The sequence below is a fragment of the Argentina silus genome (assembly GCF_951799395.1).
Source record: "Argentina silus genome assembly, chromosome: 10".
In the NCBI taxonomy this organism is placed as follows: Eukaryota; Metazoa; Chordata; class Actinopteri; order Argentiniformes; family Argentinidae; genus Argentina; species Argentina silus.
The window spans coordinates 3,301,245-3,323,401 of record NC_139664.1 but is presented as its reverse complement, the minus strand read 5'-3'; the positions used below and the strand labels follow the sequence as shown (position 1 = coordinate 3,323,401).

The window sequence follows — 22,157 nt, the reverse complement described above, 5'->3', positions numbered from 1 at the left end:
TTTGCTCACCACACACACACACACACCCACACCCACACCCACACCCACACCCACACACACACACACACACACCCACCCACACAAACACACCCACACCCACACACCCACACAAACACACACACACACACACACACACACACACACACACACCCACACACACACCCACACAGACACCCCACACACACCCCACACACACACCCACCTGACAATACATGACAGTTTGCCACTGGGATGAAATTATATCAGCTCAAGTTGGAAAATAAATTAATGTCTCCTTATTCCGTTTACCATCTGTCGTGTCCTATTTTGCAAGTGTCTGTGGTTGAATCTAGTCCAGTGGATTCGACACGGTACAGTATGATGGCTCTTTGTGACCAAAGGCCTTGGGCAGCTCATGCGTCCCCACCAGTTCTATTCACATAGACCTTTTCAGGATTTTCCTATAGGCAAATCAATGGACAAAGTCAAGTATGTAATGTTCCTTCCATGCGTCAATGGCAACTAGCAAGGTTCTAAAGGAGAAAAGGTAGAGAAAATGTTCAGTTCATCATTAATTCCGTTGTATAGGACATAGAGCAACCTGCCCTCCGGCATCATGTAGGCTGTATGTTGTATGAAAAATAAACTACTTTTAAGCCCATACGCGAAGACACTGTATGAGGTTAGGTGCAATTCCATTACAGCGACTAATGGGATAGTTGTCTTTTAAATATTGATGTACACAACACAGGGATTGGTTTCACTCCACTACATTTCGATGTTCAGACAATACTGAAAAAGGCCAGGCAAAAACAGAACAGGAACAAACAATATACGAACACGGTGTTAAACAAGATAACTAACATCTGGGGTCAGGTGCTCCAACACACTGGAAGTGAACAAGCCCAGCGCAGCTCCGTAACTCAGCGTGACTGTGAAATAGATGTCCCTGTTGTCCTCATAGAGGGCCATTAGTTTTTGTTATACACATCTTAACTCCCACACCGCCGGCTGGCTAATATCTCGGGCTTAAAGGCAGGCCCTGGAGGTGTCGGGATGAATACTAAAGGGGAATGACAGTGCAAAGCCCTTTGATTTGCAATGTTCTCTCTCTCCAGTTAAAAGGCACACTCCTCCTCCCATCCGATGTGCCAAGACAATAGACTATGAATATTTTATGTGTCATCCATCTGGAAGCCAATAAACCCAAGACCTCGTAACGTAACGGGGCCTGCTTTCTCTCAGTCAGCCCTTCGAGCAAGTTACCCTGTTGATAAATCGCCCGTCGATGTTAATGCTCTTAGAGGGAAAACATTGCTGAAACGGACCGCGTTGGATTAAGAACACAGACGTCGAAAATAAAAATCGTATTCTCGTTAAATATGTTTTTATTCACATGTGTTCCGTGCGGACACTGGCGCCGCTTTTTGGGTTCAAAATTCATTACTGTAAAAAATTTTTTAAAGAAAAGAAAAATCTTAAAAAAATAAAATAAAAATGGTCAGGCACACATTATTTGAGTTTTCCCTCTAAACCATTGCTCTATGGTGAGTGGTGGTGGTGGTGGTGGTGGGGGGGGGGTGGATCTTTGGCAGCGTGCTCCATTTGATGAGCTGCCAATCAGCCTCTCGAGGCGCTGCGCTCCCCCTCCACCACAGAGTAATGGATTAACACTGGAGCTGACCAAGTTAAGTCAACACATTACGAGGGGCCAGAAGGCCGTTCTCACAGAGACTCCTGCCAGAGGAATGGAATAAGCAGGCGCTAAACACACATCTCGCAAACATCAGCTCCGGTTACCTCAGGCTAAAAGGGGTCGAGATGCGATGAAGACGTTCCCTCGCCCCGCCACCCCCCCCCCCCCACACACACACACTCCCACTCCCACTCCTCCGATAAAGAGCACATGAAAAAAAAGAAAAAGGAAGAGCATGCTGGGGGAGCTAGGAAGACCTTCAAGCGCACGCTGCGAATTAAAAGTACAAACGGAATTCTCCTAACAACGAGATCAATAATATTTCGGTCAACTGAAAGAGCTGGATCAACACTCTCTCTCTTCTTTATTCCTTCCAGCAAATGATTGAATTTAATGTGTTACTATATTGGGCTTGGTGTGTGCGTCTTGTTGCTGTTTGGTTTCTGGTGGAGGCCAGAGATAAAGGGATGGCCGTCTGGCAGCTTTGATGTTGTTTCACCCCTAGATGTTTAACCCCCCCCCCCAAGCTCACACACACACACACACACACACACACACACACACACACCATTGCAACCCTTTTAATTAGAGGAGTGTTGGGTTTGATGCCGGTGTGAATCAAACGCACAGCCTGAACCACAGCTTTTCAAAGCAGGACAGCAGCCGGGTAACATAAATGAGTCAAATCAAATGGTAATGTCTGTTACGTAACAAAACCCAGTCTAATCAGCTCATCTTGGTGCCGGCCTGCTCTCCGCGGCGTATTTCAGAGAGGACGGGGAGGTGGTTGCATGGAAAAAGGAGGAGGAGTGTGAGATCTAAAGAGCGGTGAATCTTTGCCAAGAAATAAAGCCTAAGGGGTTATAGTTTAAGGGGTTATAGTTTAAGGGGTTTCCCTGCCCCCCCCCCCCCCACACACACACACTTTTTCACGTTCCTTATCTTACCTGCTTTCTGGGTTTGCAGTATTCTCTCGTAGACCCCTTCAGAGTTCTCCAGCAGAGTCTTGCTGGTCTGGATCATCTGTAAGGGTTAAGTCAGAGGAACAAGCTGCCATTAGTCCACCTCAGCCACACTGGCTGTGCCTCCTACCCCCTGTACATCAGCCCTGGCGTCCTGCAGCAGGGAGCCATCTGCGTTCGGTAGCCGAGTGTGCAGTGGGAGGCGGGGAGAGAGGACTAGGCCATTATAACACATTATTACAGAGACTTCAGTGGGCCACGCAGCAGGAGAGTGCTGAGGAAGTTCAAAATGGCAGGCATACGCAGGAGGACTAAAGTGGTTTCAGACCATGTTATTGAAAGTCAACGCCGGGTATTACAGTAACTGCATGCTACCGTTATCGAATTAGACCCATGTGAATGAAAAGAACATGTGACGTTTGAAAGTAGAGGGACATAATCACAGTGGCGTGTTTATTACAGGAATCTGTTGTAAATATGAGAGAGGCCCTTTTAAGAGTACTGCAGCCTTATCTACGGAATTATAGCTGGGCGGGGGGGTTATATTTAGCCTCCTGTGTTATTCTCAGCCTTAATTGAGTGCACAAACTCTCCCGACCTCCAGACTGTTGAGATTCTCTCGGTGGCCCGTATCACAGATACAGAGGCCTTGGGAATCCATTCACACTTTTAATGACAGAAAAAAACATCCCAAAAATACACCCTAGGTTCATCCCGCAAGGACAGGCACGAGAGGTTATTTCAGGGAGTTAATGATGCGTTTGTTTACTATCATGGATGCTGGTCAATACCCACCACGCCACCCAGGGGGCAGATATGCAGCTTAAGGCCATCTGGAGCTCTCCCTCGTTATTGTCTTAGCGGTGCAATTAATTGTTTGTCTGAGAGAAAAAGGCAGCATCATCTCTAAAATGTAGTAAGGGTCTTTTTAATGCAATTCAGGGTCGAGATGACACAGTTGCTCAGCCTTTGGTTTCAATTAGTGCCGTGGGTACGGGGGGGGGGGCATTTTCTGTTCAGTTCGTTAGCGTAATTGACTCGTACATTCCCTCAGTGATTTAAGTGCATCGCAAGGTCACGTCATAAAGGCAGGCTGTCCTGTTCCTCTGCCAAGGCAGAAGAGGTCGAGCAGAAGACGAGAGAGAGAGAGGGAGAGAGAGAGAGAGAGAGAGAGGGAGGGAGAGATGGAGAGAGAGAGAGAAAGAGAGAAAGAGGGAGAGAGAGAGAGAGAGAGAGAGGGAGAGAGAGAGAAAGAGAGAGAGAGAGAGAGAGGGAGGGAGAGATGGAGAGAGAGAGAAAGAGGGAGAGAGAGAGAGAGAGAGGGAGGGAGAGAGAGAGAAAGAGAGAGAGAGAGAGAGAGAAAAAAAACAAAAAACAGGAGCATCTGTTTTAGCCGATCTCTGTGTGCCAGGACACTCACAGACGGGCAGTGACCAACACCGTGCCCTCGAGATCGATCCCTGCGTCGTGCCAGTTTTTCCCAGCCGGCTGCGTGGACAGGGAGACGGGGCCTACTTAGTAGCGTTGAAAGCAATGTGACAGGAGCTAAGGGGATCAGCAGCGCTGTGACTGTGACGGCCCGTCCGTGATGGCCTGCCGGGCGTCCTACTTGACAGAGAGCTTTATTTTATTTTATTTCTTCACCTAGTTTGATCCGGCTATGAAATATAAAATGCTCCAAACGTTAAAAAAAGAATAATTCTATAGCATTTATAGCATATTGTATGAAAAATAGCCCTTTGAAGCAGCTTAGCTTAGCTTATCACAACATAGCTAAACCACAAAAGACAGCTGAATTTGAAAGCACTGACACATTCGGAAGCAACGATTGTAAATATTTCGGAAGTGGGCACCCAACACAGTTTGACGAGGTCCACCGTATTTGATGTGTAACACATTGTGACTAACATCAGAGTGGGGGCTGTAGGGGAATAAGGTGTGTGTGTGTGTGTGTGTGTGTGTGTGTGTGTGTGTGTGTGTGTGTGTGTGGAAGGAGAGGGGGAGGGCTGTTTGTGACAGTCCACAGCTGCAGTAACAGGGCTCGGGGCTGTCAAGCACACTGTGATTACTTTACTAATGGGTGAAGAAATGACTGCCTTGGTGGCAGACACAGCGTCAAGGGATTGTATTTATAGCAAATCCAGAGGTAGGAGCTGGACTCAGAGCTGGCTTCGCTCACCAAATACTAGCTAGTAATTGGTGTATTTAGTAGGGCCCTATTATTTCCGTGATGCAGTAAACGCTGGCGGAATCACAGAATCCAGACTCGGAATCCTAACAATGGAATTGGGCAATAAGGAAAATTGCATTGAAACGATAAAAAAACAACTTCATTTTCTCCACGGCAATTTTATTTTATGAAGAGTACACCTTTTGTAATGCTATTCTACCCTGCAAAACCCCAATAATCTTAGAGAAATGTCCACTGGGTGTGATTGTGTGCCTTGTGCACCAACGGCAGAGCTGGTTTAATGTGTGTTGCCAGCGAACATCAGCAAAGCAGAGGCTAGTTTTTACCTATCTAGAGAAAAACACATTTTCAAAACGTAATTCAACATTAACTGCAAAGCACATGGCAGAACACTACCTTGTTTTCTTGTGTTCATTGAAAAGGCCACCTGATTTAAGCTGCTGTGCACTCAGACTCTAGCGGGCGTTCGTTTGACGATGCCGCCTGTGCATTGTGCGTCAGGTCTTAAAGAAACAAAATGTAAAAAAAAAAAAAAAAAATATGGACAAACTAAAACTTGTTTTGTAGGGCCCTAATTTAGTGCTACTATTACCAGTGTTTTACAGGGTTAAATTGTTTTAATATTTATCAAAAACAAAACAAAAAAGAAAAACACTGCAATGCTACTGCTACTACATTTTCAATATTAATATCTACAAAAAAACTACAGTGGAATATCAAACCATATAGCCCCTATATAATAGCATATTCAATTAAAATCCATACGCCACACACAAAAAAAGCAACTTGGTCAGGCTGTGATTTACTGCAGAAAGGACCAGTTACTAACAAAGGCACATCCACTGGGATTCAGTGATTCCCAATTTCAATGTTCTTCTATTCATAATGTTTCTCCACATACACTTGTTTTTTTCCATTCATCCATTGTTGAGATATACTGAAATTGGACCCAATTTCGTAAGATTGCAAGCTTGCATTGTGTGTGTGCTTTTCAGCCTTTTCTGTGGACAAATGATCCAAAAATGAGGATTTTGAGACCCGGAATCCATATTTTTGCCCATTAGAAAAATAAAACGCTGGGTGACTCCCCATGGGTGGAATCTCACACAATGCTTGTATTTCGAACTGCTATGTTCATGCATTATTGAAAAACTAGGCCCCACTCGCCCTTCACCAGTGCCTCTTGATTTGTTTCCATCGATTTTCTGGCTTCACCCCTTGGTGCCCTTTGTGTCCGACTGTGAGCCTGCAGTTCCAGCTACTTCGGCGTCGTCTTATCTGTCCAACTTCAATCCCTAAACACCCCCATCATTTTCCTTCCTCTTCAATTCAATCCCAATCCCAAACCAATCTCTTTGTCACATTGTCCTATCAAGGGTATTTGAGTTTGCACGAAAAAGGGCCCCCACGTAAATCTCAGTCATCTAGTCGGAGCAGTCCCAACAGCACCACGTCCACACGTGTAACCCTATTGATACTGTGCAGTACAGTGACTTCATATTTTCATGAAAAACGCTTGAGGACCCAGTGGAGTCTGCAAACTCTTAATTGTACCTCCCTTCCCAAACTGTAGCAAGTGACCTCTCCACAGCTCTCTGTGCACTGGCACTGGTGAGTGAAATTACGCATGAAATATCTGCAAACTCCATTCACAGGTTTGCACATTAGTCCATTGGAATGGGTGGGAGTGTCGAATTAAGAGTCTGGAGAAGAAGACATTATGAATGCATTACGTAAATGACTTTCCATGCTATGCTAATGGTGTACCGGTGCAGTCTGTGCCCTATGACCTGTTTGTCTACGTGAATAATAGCCTCACCGATACGTATCCAGGTTTTGTTCCTCACTGTGCACACTGCAAATAAGTCTGACATTGAAAACAGCTGGTGTCAACTAGAAATGCCAAAAGTATGAATATTTTTAAATGTGTATTCAATGCATATTGGGAAGCATCATGGCAAACAGGGCCCATAGGAAATTAAATACACAAGATGCAGGACGGAAGGCATCATTTTTACATTCGGCTGTTTTGTGAATTTATTAAAGTTAACGCATTAACACTAGACGGCCCCAGGCCCTTAATTGCTAACAAAAGTACTCAGAGTGAGGTCCAGAGACGTCCGTTAGTGTAACAGTGTAATCGTTGAAGTAGTTCAATACCATGCAAATAATAATGTACTGGTTGTGTTTAGTGTCAGGACTTAAGAATCATGAGAATACCAGATTTGGTATTTTAAAAAGCTTACAATGCTTTAATATAGTGGTTGATGGCCATGATAAATCGGTAGTCATCAAGTACTGTCAACCTGTCATTGCCATTGTATATTGCCATTCCATTGCGTACATTGCTTCACCGCTGTTTATACTGCTTATACTGTTTATACTGTTCATACTGTTTATATTTTGTAGTACTTCTATTTTATTTTATTCTATTTTAAAACTTATTGTTGCACTACTCTGTGGCACTGTCACTGTCACATTTCACTGTATACTTGTATGCACGTGACAAATAAAGAATCTTGAATCTTGAATCTTGGAATGAGATCACATAATGAAGAACGCTCAGTGAGGAGTGCTGTATTGGTCCAAACAAAGCATTTTCTAAAATCTGGTGTCTGGTAGGACACTGGCCGATTAGAACACGTAGCATATGCATCTTCTCAAATGTTCAATGTGGTCAATGAGGGCAGCAACACGCAAAACTATATGCTGGACCTTTATGACTAATAGCTCTGTATTGGAACAGCCTCAATGACACGTTACATAACTTCAGTCAACAATGATTCTATTACTTAACTCAGCCCCTGCCCTATTACCTAATCCTCGTTGCCATTATGTTCCTATTAAGCGCATGCAAAATCCACCTATTGATTTGATTTGAATCACAACTGTTTGCTTTGGGGTTGTTTTGGTTTTCCTTTTACAGTGAACACTTTGGAAGTGTTTTCACAGAGAAAGGTTATTATCCAGAGAGAATGTCCAGTAAGATATTGTTTCAATGTCCTTTAAAAAAAAAAAAACAGAAGAAGAATGTTCTCAATCTACTTAAAAATAAAAGATTATGAAGCAAAGACCATTAGCTTTAGGTCATGGGAGTCTTGCGTACTCACCGTTTCATAGGCAGTCACCACCTTCTTCAGGACCTCTGGTAGAAGGCCCTGGGGCTCCATACTGGGGTACTGGTCCTTGAGGTTGAACACCAGGAGAGGGTTACTGTCAGACCCCGTCAGCCTGGAGGAGAGGGCCAGGATGCACTGCTTCAGGTTGGCCACCGCCGAAAGGCCACACAGCTCCTTGAAGGGCACAATGGAATTCTGCAGGGAAAGGTAAAATGACCTGCCGTCTACATTAAGAACAACGGGTGTCGTGTATAAGTACGCATACGGGTAATAATGAGTCGGAGGTGCGAAACAGTTTGAGCCTCAAGCGCCGCACATTAATAAAAAGGATATAAAAGGACATAAAACTTATTTTGTCCATTCATGTTAAATATGTTTTTTTTGGTTTTCTTTTTTTTTCCAATAAAACTCACATCAATGAGCTTTATGAAAAAGCTTATTGGGGTGGCAAATCTGATCCTCATTTGTGAAATTAGGCCTACTTAATTCTGCTAGAAGGTTAATAACAAATGAGAAACAATAAGTAGAGCTATCCTGTTGTTTTGTCTTGCTTGGGGTAGAAAGATGTCTCATAGTCGGCTTAAATAAACGGTTGATAATTGACGAAAAACAATGAGAAGGGGCACCCAGCCGTTTCAGCGTTGTTGAATTACCGAACTTAATGCGGTCCATTCAAGCAGCAGAAAATATTTAACATCTAAAATAAGATCTAAAAATTAAATCTGTTAACAAGAGCCTGAGACAGGAAGTGGTTACCAACACTTCTTACCTGGAAGAACACGTGGGGTTTCCTTTGTCACTCAAAAACACTCTACTAGCTCCCCTCCACACACACGCACACGCACACACACACACACACACACACACACACACACACACACACACCCTAACCTTCCTGTGAGAGGCCAAATTTAAAACACTGCGTAAACAACCGTGAGGACAAACGGTGATAGTGAGAACGCCCAAGATGTGTTACAGTCTCACGGCCAGTGGCTTGTTATCATACAATGACCTCAATGTAAACAAAGCTACTAAAATAAAACTCAACACACAATGTGTTATGAAACATCACAGAGGTGCCAACCAGAGTGCAGGAACAATTATGCGTGCAGTTTCATCCTGACACATTTCTTAGTTCCGTTTCTGTAGAAAAAAACGTGAAGATCATAGAATATCACGTGAATTTTGAAGTAGGCCAAGTACGAGGGCCTAGTCAGGACCTACTGAGCACAAAGGATTGTGCACAAAAGCAAAACAGTGAATATCATTTACATAGATCAAAGACCAAATCTTTTCACATCAATAGCCTACCTATCTCTTTAAATGCATCCTGGTTGCAAACAAAGTTCAGTCCCAGCTGGTGATGGCAACAGTTAAATTATTTGAAATAACATTTAAAACCAAATAATAAACCATAATCTCCATTAAAACCTCAAAGTGAATACAATAAAAAACAACAATAGAAATAAAGTATATATTTAAAAAACGAATCCTTCAAAACATGGGGACAAAGAGATTCGTCTGTTTCAATAAAAGGACTGACATTTTTGTTTTCGTCTTAAAAATGAAGAGAAGGTGAACCACTGTCCACATTAACCTCTGTAATTCATCATAATATGCGGTAATCTCCATGCTTTTGACAGAAAACTCTATTCTACTTCAGGAATTATTACTGACAGATGCCCATAAGCACACTGTGCAGTATTACATAAGACACTTTCCATTTTAAATATTAAAAGGGATGCTCATAAGCTGCTACACCTAGATGTCAGAAAATCATCCCCAGGCTCACTGCTCAAATGGGGATCTCACCAGACTGCCTCTGAGCTTTGAAGTCTTCCTGAATCTGTCTTGACTGTTAAGTAACACACAGGGATTAGATCAAATCTAATTAATTCAAGCCTGTTGGCTTTGTTTTCTCTTGCCAAAAGGGGCTTTTTTAAAGATGCTACAGAGTCTTTGTAGTACATCTGGCTATATTGTGGGCTTGGCTTGGGGGGGTCAGTCATCTCCTATTCTGCCTTTCTTTTTTTGTAAAACATTCCCATGCAGGCAGATGGATAAATAAATGTGTTTCACACGCAGCATCTTCCCAAAACTCATTGGATCTATTACAAAATGTATGTTAGAAGTGACTCCTTACCTGCATGTTTTCTCTCAGGTCAGTTGCCTCTCTCAGTGGCAGTGTGGCTGTCTTGAAGACATCATCAACAGCCTTGATCACCAGCACCCTCATGGTAGCATACTCCCGACTCCTCTTGGCCTTGCGAACAGACAGCCCCCGCTTGTGCGGCTTGCCCCCACCCCTTCGGTTGGTGATGGCCACATGGACAAAGAGCCAGGCATGGGGTAGAACCTCTCCGGTTAGCGACTGTAACGGAATGTGACGGAATCCCGGCTGGAGACACTCAAAGGGGATTGTATACTGGCCAATGAACTCGTCTCCGATGTAGTCATCGTCAAGCACCACGAAGCGCACCATGGCCAACTCAGGGAGGTTTATCTGAAACTCAAAGCTTTCATCAAACAGCGGGTTTTCCCCATTCTGGTTGACTGTTTTAGTCCTTTGCTCAGCGCAATCAGCAGGGATGCCATGGATCTCCACATATACGTAAGGGTCAACAACGTCTCCTTTGGAGCCTGAACCTTTGGGTTTGGGGAAGTTTTGTCCACTGATGATCTTGATGTGCAACAGCTGCGGAGACACACCAGGCACTGAGTCTTTAGTGTTGGCACTGAAATACGACACTTGCTCCCTCATGATGGCTGGACGAAGCACATAGCCGCAGTTCCCATTCTGACGGAACCAGCCGATGTTCAGATCCATCATCAGGCCGGGGGTCTGGTAGTTCATTGCCACAATCTGGCAACCGCATTTCCAGAAGTCCTGAGGGTTCATGTTACTGGAGTCGATCCGCATTGGGCTAGGGTAGACTCGTGCCAAGAATTTCTTGTTGTAGTTGACAAAGTCGCCTGGAAAATCGCTGGCACAGCGGCTGGCAAAAACCTCATTGAAAGAACAAAGTTCCCAGTGCCTCTGGCTTTGGAAAGCCGTTTGGAAGTCTTTGAACTCAATAGACTTACATAAGGTCACCAGGTCCGAGAGGTCTTTGGATAGTTGAAACTTTTTAGGTGCGATGCTCTGTTGTTCCCTGGATTCAATGCTAATCCTTTGTGACATCTCAGCACCCTCGTCCTCGTCTGTCACCTCGCCCTCCGAGCTTGTGCAGGTTGTGCCCAGCTTCTTCCCCTTCAGCAGGATCTTACCCTTCAGGTCCGAGGGCGAGGGGAGGTAGCCATCCTCAGGTTTGGGAGGACTCATGTGAATCTTATCCCCGAGGATCTTTTTCAGGTGCTGAAACATGACCTTCTGCTGCTTCAGGGAGCAGTGGTTCTCCAGGCAGAGGATCAGGGGAAGGTCCGATGCCACAAAGGCGTATTTGTTGATGATGTCAATGACACTGCGGAAGACAATCTGCGAGGTCATTGTGTGGCCAGTGTAAATGACTGGCTCGTTATCGGGTCCATCCCAAACGTCCAGTTCTACGCTACGACAGCCCATCTTGAGGGCGCGGATGTAGCCTGTGATGTCTGAGGGGCCTCTGAACTGATCCTCGATCAGGTAGGTGTTGTGGGAGGCGTTAATGTAATAGTGGGACAATGGCTGATTCATGTCCTGGCACACTGTTTTTTGTTCAGGATCAAATATGTGGCACTCTGGCGACATGAGGTAATTGTTAAACCCGTCAAGGGAGAGCCAACCCTTGAGCTGGCCCTCTTTGGAAGGTTCATGGCTCTGAATGACCTCAAGACTGGTGTCTTCACTTACTTGTGCCATACCCTGCTCTGCTTCAAGAAACATCATCAAGTCCTTGGTATCTAGAAATTCCTTGTTGCTAGAGAACTGGACAAGAAGGAAGTATATTTCTGGTCTGGTGCAAAGGTCATGAAAAACCTCAATAAACTCCTCCTTAGTGACGTCACATCCCATCTTGTCTTTAGCTTTGTGAAACTCCTTGAACTTGAGTTCTATCTTAACATTTTTAAGTCCAGGGTTTAGGTTTTTGATCAGCTGCACGGCAGCACACAGACTGATACGCCTGCCGTTGTCGACATCAGCCTCGTCAAAGAGTTCACCCAGCCAGGAGGAGCGCATGTTGTTATGGCTGCTCTCGATCATATTTAGAGTATGTTTCCCATAGGATATCAGGTACCTGAGCCCGGTCACCCATATGTTGGCGACATCAGCAGAGTTTGCCACCAAGTCCAGGGACTCGTAGTTCTCCCCATAGATTATTGAAAAAGCACAGTCCTCCGATATCTGATCATAAATTCCATTGGTCCTAAAAGTGTCCGTATTCTTCCCGGTGCGCACTTCCTTGATGGACTTGACGTCAATTTTGGCTTTCTCTGACTCCTTCTTGGACGGTTCCCATCTGAGAGACTGCATGTCTGCATCCAGGAGGAAGTAGCGGTGGTACACGCGGGAGTTGGAGCGGATCTTCCTCAACTCGGAGCCGTCCACCATGGCGTTGATGCAGTCGCTTGCACTGCTGATCTTCTTCTCAGTCGGCATGCTGCTGAATGAGACGGTCTTTTTCCTCTCTTTGCGCTGCCTGGAGGCATCCTGTGGAAGAGAGGAAAGGCTAAATCAATGTTTGAACCACATACATGTGTTAATGTACGCGGTAACACTTTATACCTATATAGAGAGGGTAGAGTTGACCAGTTTAGTTGACTTTATTATAAGTGTCGTTCCATTAATTTGCAATTACTAAATGTACTATGCATCATGTTATTGCAATGTTGTAGCAACTTCATGTGAAGTGTGTCCACAAAGGCGTATCGTTTCTGGGACAAAACAATCTTAAATATGAGCCTCAAGACAGGTGGACAAATTCTCCACATCCTGCGGTCTTGTTGATGCAATGTACACTGCAGTAGCTGACCAGACGGTAGCCCTCACGCTGACTGATGCAACCGAGCTCCCTCTCACCCTCCTCTTCAAAGTTTGTTTATTGCCAGGGCAATGGCAAAAAAATGGTGCTGGCCACAAAATAGTAAATAATCAGCTGTAGCCATAGTCTTCTTATGCTCAGAGAAAAAGCCTCAAAAGCATAAGATATCCAGGCGCGACAGTGGTCCAGAGGCACATCAGTGTTATCCCGACCTCTCAGAGCCCAGAGGGATAAAATGCTCAAACTAAACTTGGTTCAATTAAGAAAATAATTCCACAATTTCTGTGAAGTGTGTGCAGTTAAACACATGACTCTGGGGAAGCACGGCCCAGGGAAAATGTCACACTCAGATCGATGGGAGGAAGCGACCAGTATGTGGGTTATCATGAGGGGCTAGGCAGCACTTTGCTTACAGTGCCTTCAGAAAGTATTCAGACCCCCTTCACTTTTTCTACATTTTGTTGTGTTATAGACTCAGTTTAAAATGGATTAAATTAACAGAATTTGCCATCAATCCACACACAATACCCCAGAATGACAAAGCAAGAACATGTTTTTAGAAATGTCAGTAAATTCAGACCTTCTTTGCTATGACACTCTTAAAATGAGCTAAAATGCAAAAATCTCATCAACAAATCACTCAATAAGTTGAACTGAGTCCATCTTAATGCAAAGAGAATACAGTGCATTCGGTAAGTATTCAGACCCCTTCACTTTTTCCACATTTTGTTATGTTACAGCCTTATACTAAAATGGATTAAATTCATTTTTTTCCCCTCATCAATCTACACACAATACCCCATAATGACCCCGATCGAACATCTCTGGAGAGACCTGAAAATAGCTGTGCACCGACGCTCCCCATCCAACCTGACAGCGCTTGAGAGGATCTGCAGAGAAGAATGGGAGAAACTCCCCAAATACAGGTGTGCCAAGCCTCATACCCAAGAAGACCTGAGGCTGATCTGAGACCTGAGGCTGTAATCGCTGCCAAAGGTGCTTCAACAAAGTACTGAGTAAAGGGTCCAAGAGATACTTATGTAAATGTGATTTACGTTTTTTATTTTTTAATAAATTAGCAAACATTTCTAAAAACCTGTTTTTGCGCTTTGTCATTATGGGGTATTGTGTGTAGATTGATGAGTGAGTTTCTCCCATTGTTCTCTGCAGATCCTGTCAAGCGCTGTCAGGTTGGATGGGGAGCGTCGGTGCACAGCTATTTTCAGGTCTCTCCAGAGATGTTCGATCGGGGTCATTATGGGGTATTGTGTGTAGATTGATGAGGGGAAAAAAATGAATTGAATCCATTTTAGAATAAGGCTGTAACATAACAGAATGTGGAAAAAGTGAAGGGGTCTGAATACTTTCCAAATGTTTATGTAATCTTTGTTTTTATAGGGTCTCTGATTTGCGTAGGAATCAAATACACACTGTGTAGATTAGGATTCCTTTTCAATTCTGTCAATTCACGAAGTGAATAATAAATAATATATTTGTCCTTCCTGACTCCGCTCCCTCATCATCTTTTCTGAGAACTGGGGACATTTACCTTGAGGGAACTACTTGAGCAGTTGTATTTGCTTGACTTAAGGTGCCTGTCACTGTGCATTATGGGCGAACCACGTTGAATCTCCCCTCAGGAGGATTATAGCCCACACAAATCTAGTCATCTCTAGTGGCTGCATGCGTGACATTTCCCAAGCATCTCCTGCCCTCGTCGTGTTCCAGCAGGTTCTCACGTCACTATCACTACTGTGGGTGGATACCTTTCCCTTCAAACTTTCAATGGACATCCAGACTCAAGCTAAATTCAATGTTAATTGGGCATCAGCGTCATGGGACAGTCATCATAGTTTTCTGTTGACTACTGTGTGACCATGTGCACTGTGGTAACAGTACTGTTTTAGCCTTCATAGTTTAACATACAGTATCTTCATGAAATGACTGAGAATCTCTAGATGGTTCCTCAGCCCTAAATGATATGTTCGAGTTTTAATTTCCATTGATTGTCAACGAATAATTCGTTGACAATCAATCATCTCTCGTTTCCAACACTGCTTTTCAATTAAGCTGGAACTTCAGTCAACATTCAGCCACCTCCTATGTAAATTATGGTTAGGGTTGTTTTTAGGGTTATGGTTGCTATTGTTTTCATTGAAAACAATAGCGTGCATTTGACGTTTTAATTGTGGGGGAGCCTTTAGCCTCCATCACACTGCAACCAATAAATGTACAGCGCTAATCAGATGGCCTGCTATGTACACTGCCCCAAAGCGTGCCATGTGACCTTGGTCAGGCATATGCACACTTACTGAGAGTAATGGCCATCATGAGTGCGATGTGGTTTACCCCAGGGCAAAGTCCATTTGAGATGCATTCTCTTCAGGTCAAGATAAATCTGACTTCCCTTTTTGTGAAATGTCTAGCGTTGGGAGCCTGTTCTGTCACAGAGATTGAATTGAACAGTTATACAGACCATCAAATTGATTTCTGGACTCAAAATTGACTATAACTGAATATCGTAGGAAGTTTGATGATTGATTTTAAACGGGTATCATTAAACATCAATTTCTGATTTCTATCAACCTTGTTGAATGGAAATAAAGTGTTCTGGTTCTCAGTCAAACGTGAACGTAGCTGACATCACGTGTCAGTTTGCTTAGTGTTTCAGTTTATGAGGTTTGGAGTGCACTAGTAAGACCGATTCTGTTAGGCTACAAGATTTATGATCAGTTAAATGAGCAGGGTATGTTGTAGACTAAACAGCCTACAAGCAACAGACTATTCATCATCTTTTTTTTTTTTCTTTTTTTTTTTTTTATACTACAGCAGCCTACACCATGTCTAAAAAAAGGTATTCTAGGCTGAGAATGGCCATATCATGCAGTGTTAGTCCTCTTGTGAAAGAATAGCCTAGCTACAGCTTCCTGATGCTTTGTCTGTCAGTCAGCCACTTCCTGCCCCTTGTTCTCAGACTTGAGGTTCGAGACAAAGGCAGGGTCGCACTAAGCCACAACTACCCTTAAGCCTGAAATAACAACAACTCAAACGTGGCCTTGGTGGAAGTGAATTTACTGAATAAAGTATTTGTCATAATTACATTATTTTTGTGGATCACACGACTGAGGTGTGGCTCTGAATCAGGAACACTGAAAGTGCTGTGGGAGATGATTAATACGAGTGATAGCCATTGGCTCTGTGTGTCAGGAGATCTTTCCCGATATTTGTATTGGGAAAAGGAAGGCCAGGTTTGACGCGTTAGTCCACCAGACCTTCCGAGCATATTGGGCAGAATTGTCTGGAAACAAGTTTAGGCTACGACTGCCAAGCTACCCTGGCCTTCTTTCATTCTACAGTCCACAGGCAAACCCTGAGAGGGTTAAAGGTGCAATCAGAAAGATTTCCTGTTAAAAATAAAGTATTGGGCGATAATCTCAGAGGCAGACACGGTTATTATTCCACATAATAGTCTCTCTTGTCCAACACTAAGAGACAGTAAGCCCATCGGCATATCTTGGGGACTAAACATTGCATAACAGCTCATCATATCCATTTGAGCAAACAGCTAGTCATAGAGAGAGATCAACTGAAAATGACCTCAAACACATCATGAATTAAACTTGACTGTGCATAAACAGGAAAAGGACTTGGTTGCGTCTCCATTTGTTCCGTAACGACCTCACGAATGTAGGCGTATATGAGGCACGCTACATTAGAAAAACCTAGCTTCATAGGCACACTACAAAGGCCTATTAGCAAAGAGAACATGCCGCAGCAAGAAGAAACAGTGTGTCAAATTCCTCAAACGCCACTCATGCCTTTCATTATTTTGGCATTTCTGGGGCATGTTTAAAATTAAATAAACAATTCAGGGAATGACTAAAAAAATGTTTTAAATTATTATTTTTTTTTTTTAAATGCACATTTGGTACGAGACTGAAAAGTAAAAATGGCTCTTGGCAATTCACATTATACTCAAACACGATGGCTTAAGAATGGTTGTTATACGTGATGAGACTGAAAGTAATCAAGCTTGTCCGTTGAGAAAAGAACAGAATAACTTTAAATACAAAGATTGACAATTCTGCCATTCTGAAGGGTTGGGGGTGTAATGACATGATTCTCTACACTGCAAGGGCCCTCCAGTGACGCATAAATCTCACATCTGGTGACAGGACTCTGGCCGTGTTGATCTAACACTCCTCCCTGGCTTGCACTATGGTGTGATCAATGAGAAGTCAGGCTGTGCTTAACGGCTTGCTAATCCACCAAAGGGCCCCCAACACTTCATTTTTCATCCCTTGCAAAGCTAAACCAGAGCATCTCACACATCTCCTAGCTCTGAGGAAGGAATCTAATCTCAGAGAAATGTAAACATAATAAGTCCATCGGCCCAGACAGTCTCTACTGGTCTATCTTCCGCCATAGACTGAAGACCCATCTCTTCAGGCTACATCTTGACTGTCCCTCCTAAAGACCTCTTCATCCCCACTACCCCCTGTACAGTTTCTCGACTGTAAATAAAAATAAATAAATTAAAAAATTAAAATAAAAAATAAAAAGTAGCATAGCATAGATTAGTTTTTTCTTATGACGACTGATGTATAGATGACTCACTTACTTTTTGTAAGTCGCTTTTGAATATAGGCGTCTGCTAAATATCTAAAATGTAAAATGTAGAATGTCATAAGACTCTTAGGGAAAAAGCCAAAATGCATGACTGAAGATAATCCTTCTGATCTGGACAAGAATGTGGACTTTGTCTGGGGGAGTGCTGTCACTCTTGTTGACCTTTAGGTGTGGCTGCCTGCTAGTGGCTTTCCTGGTTCCTGTTGTATGACCATGGCTTCCAGGCCAGGCATTCTCCTCAGGATTTCCTTTTGCGCTCTGTGAAGGCTGGCCTCGGCTACACAGGCAAGAAAACAATACTGCAAAAACCCCCTCTGAGTCCAAACTGTGGTTTTATTATTTCCTGAAAATACTATTTTTGCTTTCTTATGTAATGTCCATGCTGTATTTTCAGCTCTATTGGGAATGGAGATGAGGTTCGGAGGGCTTTTTCTTTGCACATGCATATGATTTAATTAAGTGTCAAATGGTCCTGAAAGACGACCAAACCTGATCCTCGAAAGAAACACAATCCTCTACAACTGAACAAATAGATAACATAGGCTATTCCACTATGCAAACTCCAATGATTCATTAAGGAGATATACTTATAGCCTACCCCTTTATAAGTATGAACAGCATAATAGCTTTCGGCAACTCTTACGGAGGAGATGCTGCAGGCAGTCAAGGTAACTATGAGGGACACACGGCTAATTATCAGCACTTCTCCACAGCAGGTAGGCTGGGCAAAGCAACCACACCGAGGGGTCTCCACACTGAGGGGTCTCCACACTGAGGGGTCTCCACCTGACAGTCTGCTGCGTTTTAAAATGCAAAGCGGGGTCAGGAGTCGCAACGACGCCGACATTAGCAGTGTGTGAGAAACGGACAATACAGTTTTACCTCAAGATATTTATTTTCTGATTTCCTTTAGAAACGTAGACATGTTTACTCATATGCAAGTGTCCGTTTGAAAGCAAAATCAGAAAATAAAAAGCGAGAGGATGTCATGCTGCAAATATATACACATACAATTCCATTCTTTTAGCTTAGTACATGGATATAGACTGTGTCTTTCTGGGAAAAGGGAAATCACCCAGGCGTATGATGGTCGATAATGTAATAACAGCGCTAAACCCACCGGGGCTTTCTGACCTGGGGAGATTTGGAGAGTATTTGTGTATCACTACATTAGAACCTAGTGTGTGTGTGTGTGTGTGTGTGTGTGTGTGTGTGTGTGTGTGTGTGTGTGTGTGTGTATAGGGTTCTGAATACCCTCATGGATTGAAAAGGTTTTTTTTAAACTCAATGAGCAGTTTAGGACAGTCTGTACATCTGAGAAATTCACAAGGGGGCTTTTATTGTCCAGTTCCAGAGCATGTTATAAAGCTGGCAGTAGTGAGACATACTGTACAGTACCCAAGCTGCTATATACTCTGATGTACTCTATAGGCCTACTTCAATACTACATCTAAATGCTATTGTACCTTCAGCTTTATGTTTGACTTTTCAAACGTAAAATCATTCAAATGTTAGACAGAAAAAAAAGCAGACTTTCGGCTCTTAACTTCAGGGATTCAAATACAATGGCTACTGATTTCATAAGCTGCTGTAAATTCAGATAATAAAACATGAAAAAAGTAAATAAAACTGTTTCAATGAATGTTACAACAACATGTTGTTCGGTGAACACCAAATGACAGACTAGACCTTCACCACAGAGAGCCTTGCTTTCCTCTAGAATGGGCACGAACATTGTTCCAGCAAGTAGACTAAAGTCAGGCTTATTGTTATGCAAATAAGAGAAAGCTATTGGCTACTTGTAGTATCAAGCTACATTATTAAGAGAAAAAGAAAGGAAAACTACATATCGGTGCTAGAACGTTCAAGCTGGACCATGTGGAGAACTGCTTAGGTTGCGGGACATTTACATCCTCAGCTGGAAGTGGCTGTTACACCCCTGAGGAGCCTCAACCTGACAAACATACAGCTGTTCCCTCTGTGCATCGGTCCTTTGAGTCAAACCAACTGTGAGAAGGATGACTATCCAGGGAGCCTTGGAGTGGATTTCCTAAATTATGTGTGTGAACTGATATAAGAAGTGTCAAAATCTTGTTCCTGGAACGCCATGATCCTGCAGATATTAATATTTCAGTGTCTGCTTTAGCTCTAGAACAGGTGGTTCTTTAAAAAAAATCAGGGCTTCAATTAAAACACATTCAGCTGCCCTCACTGATAAGAAATTGGACACCAATGGCCTAGATAGAAGGGCCTCTTTTTAAGGAGCCATTTAAGAGCTTTGCAAATGTTTATTTAAATGTTTATTATGCATACTGCATACTTTTTGTATTTTTTAAGGAAACGTAATTGCGGGGGAAATGAATATGACAAGGCACACCTGCTGTGATAATTATCTGAGCATGCCTTGCTCTTTTCTACCACACACTATGCACACTCGATTTCAATTAGGTGACAGCAAATACGATATTGACTCTGGCTAACCTTGCATAAATTCTCATATGCAGTGTTGTAAGTAATTACCACATCCCATTCCCAATGCCTTGAGAATCATTTGCATCTGTGCAATGGATACGATGCATGGAGTTACAGTACAATTTCATGAGCAAACAAACACTACTTTACGCCATTGAGTGTACCGAGCTTATGAGAAACACTTAGACAAAATACTGTCAAAAGGGAAAAGGTGGATCACCAATCGACCGACCACGCTTTACATCACAGAGACAAGCGGTCAAAGAAGTACCACTGCAGTTTTAGGACGTCAATACACCCCTGAAGCAGTCTGAACCCAAATCCAGATAGATTGATTCAACATTAGTCAGTCAATCCCCGTTGAGGTTCTAGTTGCCAGGACAGGCTGTGACTTGAGTGACGATGGAAACACAAAGACCTTTCCATGCAACTACGTGGACAGCTGTATAATCAGCAATCAATGGCAATGTGTGTGTGTGGGAGCTAAGCAACTTGACAGACACTGCGTCAGCTGCTACAGTAGCTAGCTAGAAGAGCCATTGATTCATTTAATTGTCTGACCTGAGGCAGGTTAGCATTGCATAAAGACAAGTGTTTTCATTGGCTAAAGCCCTAGTGTGTGTGGGAGTTAAGCAGCTTGACAGACGCAGGCAGATGCTACAGTAGCTGTACAGGAGCCATTGATTCATTTAATTGTCTGACCTGAAGCAGGTTAGCATTGCGTAAAGACACGTGATTTAAAGAAGCAATATAGGCTAGGCTGAGAGAGAAAATATCCTGAGATATCAAAATCACCACTGTGGATGTTTTAAGTCCAAGATAGGCAAGGTTCTAACTCTGGCATATTGTGTTTCCCCCACTTCAGACACCAAAGAATGACCTTTTCATGCTGTTATGTGGACAGACAAGAGCAATCAATGGTGAGTGAGGGAGTGAGTGAGGGAGTTACGTAACTCCCCGTCCACACACCCACCTCAGATTCAGTACTGTACTAGGCCCAGACGTCCACCGGTCTTTTCTAATTTCATATCTTGAGTTACAGAGATGATATCCATTTTGGTTATTACAGGGGCCCAAAGCGAAAGTAGTGAGCTGAATTAAATACATCTGAGCTACAGTGAGCCTGAATCCTAAGCACTATCTGCAGCTTTTCACAGTCAGATGGAGCATGAGAAGTGAAATGTGTCTCAAGTTATTGTATCTAACCAGTGCAGCAGAGGCTTCGTCTGAGGCTATGAGCTCCTCTACATGCCCCTCACATACAGTAATGTACCACCATTGTATGCTTGAAGAGCTGGATAGCTCTTGGCCTGACCTTCTGAACCTTACAACAGGTTCACTCTAAAATCTTTAAGGCTCTGGATTAAATATTTAATGGAACCATGAGGAAATGTCTGCCACGAAAGCCGGCACATTGACATTTTGAGCCATTACCTACTGCAGTTCTCATTTCACAGCCAGTGCACCATTTCCCAATTGTGAGAGATGGGCCTTTTTGAGGAACTAATGAGGAAATGGGTGTTTAAAGCATAGGCTTATGTTGTTGTGGTAGGTCTATAGCATACACACGCGCAGACAGAGGCACACACACACAAACAAACAAACAGACGCACAAACACACACCTGGAAGCAGTGAAACCAAAAGTAAACAGAAGCGCTGCTTCTTACTTCTCCACTGGAAGTTGGGCACACAGTCTGTGGTAATTCCGAGTCAGACTACTTTAAGTAGTGAAGAACACAGATTTTTCCCCAAATCTAAAACCATAAATCATTGGGGCTGCGATACAACATAGCTGTCTCGTCCCAATTTAGTCACCAATTAAGAGTGCGGGTACACAGCATCAGTAGAGTATGGCTTGGCATCTGATGAAGCATTGTAGATACGACAAGCATATCCCGCTGACAGGCTTCATAACACCACATTGCTGCTGCACTTAAAATGAAATTACTGCTTGCTTTCTTTTCTTTTTCGCTACCGGTTTCAAAAGATTCCCAAAGCCTGCATTAACATTATTGCGATTATAGCTTTGCCAATTTTTTTATCGCCAGCACTTGCTGGGAGAGCCCCAAGGTCATAGACGAGGGGAGGAGCAGCGGAGCAGTCGCAGTCAAAGTAAACCAATTAGGACGCGAGAAGAGAGAAATCCTGTC

General features: G+C 43.3%; 1 protein-coding gene across 1 annotated transcript in view; it reads right to left on the bottom strand.

The window, feature by feature from the left end:
- plcl2 (phospholipase C like 2) overlaps positions 1-22,157 on the bottom strand; it is a 34,625-nt gene that overhangs the window by 5,234 nt on the left and 7,234 nt on the right. Inside the window, 3 exon segments of the mRNA XM_083679497.1 lie at positions 2,623-2,698; positions 7,939-8,142; positions 10,091-12,574. Coding sequence (XP_083535623.1) covers positions 2,623-2,698; positions 7,939-8,142; positions 10,091-12,574 — 2,764 coding nt within the window.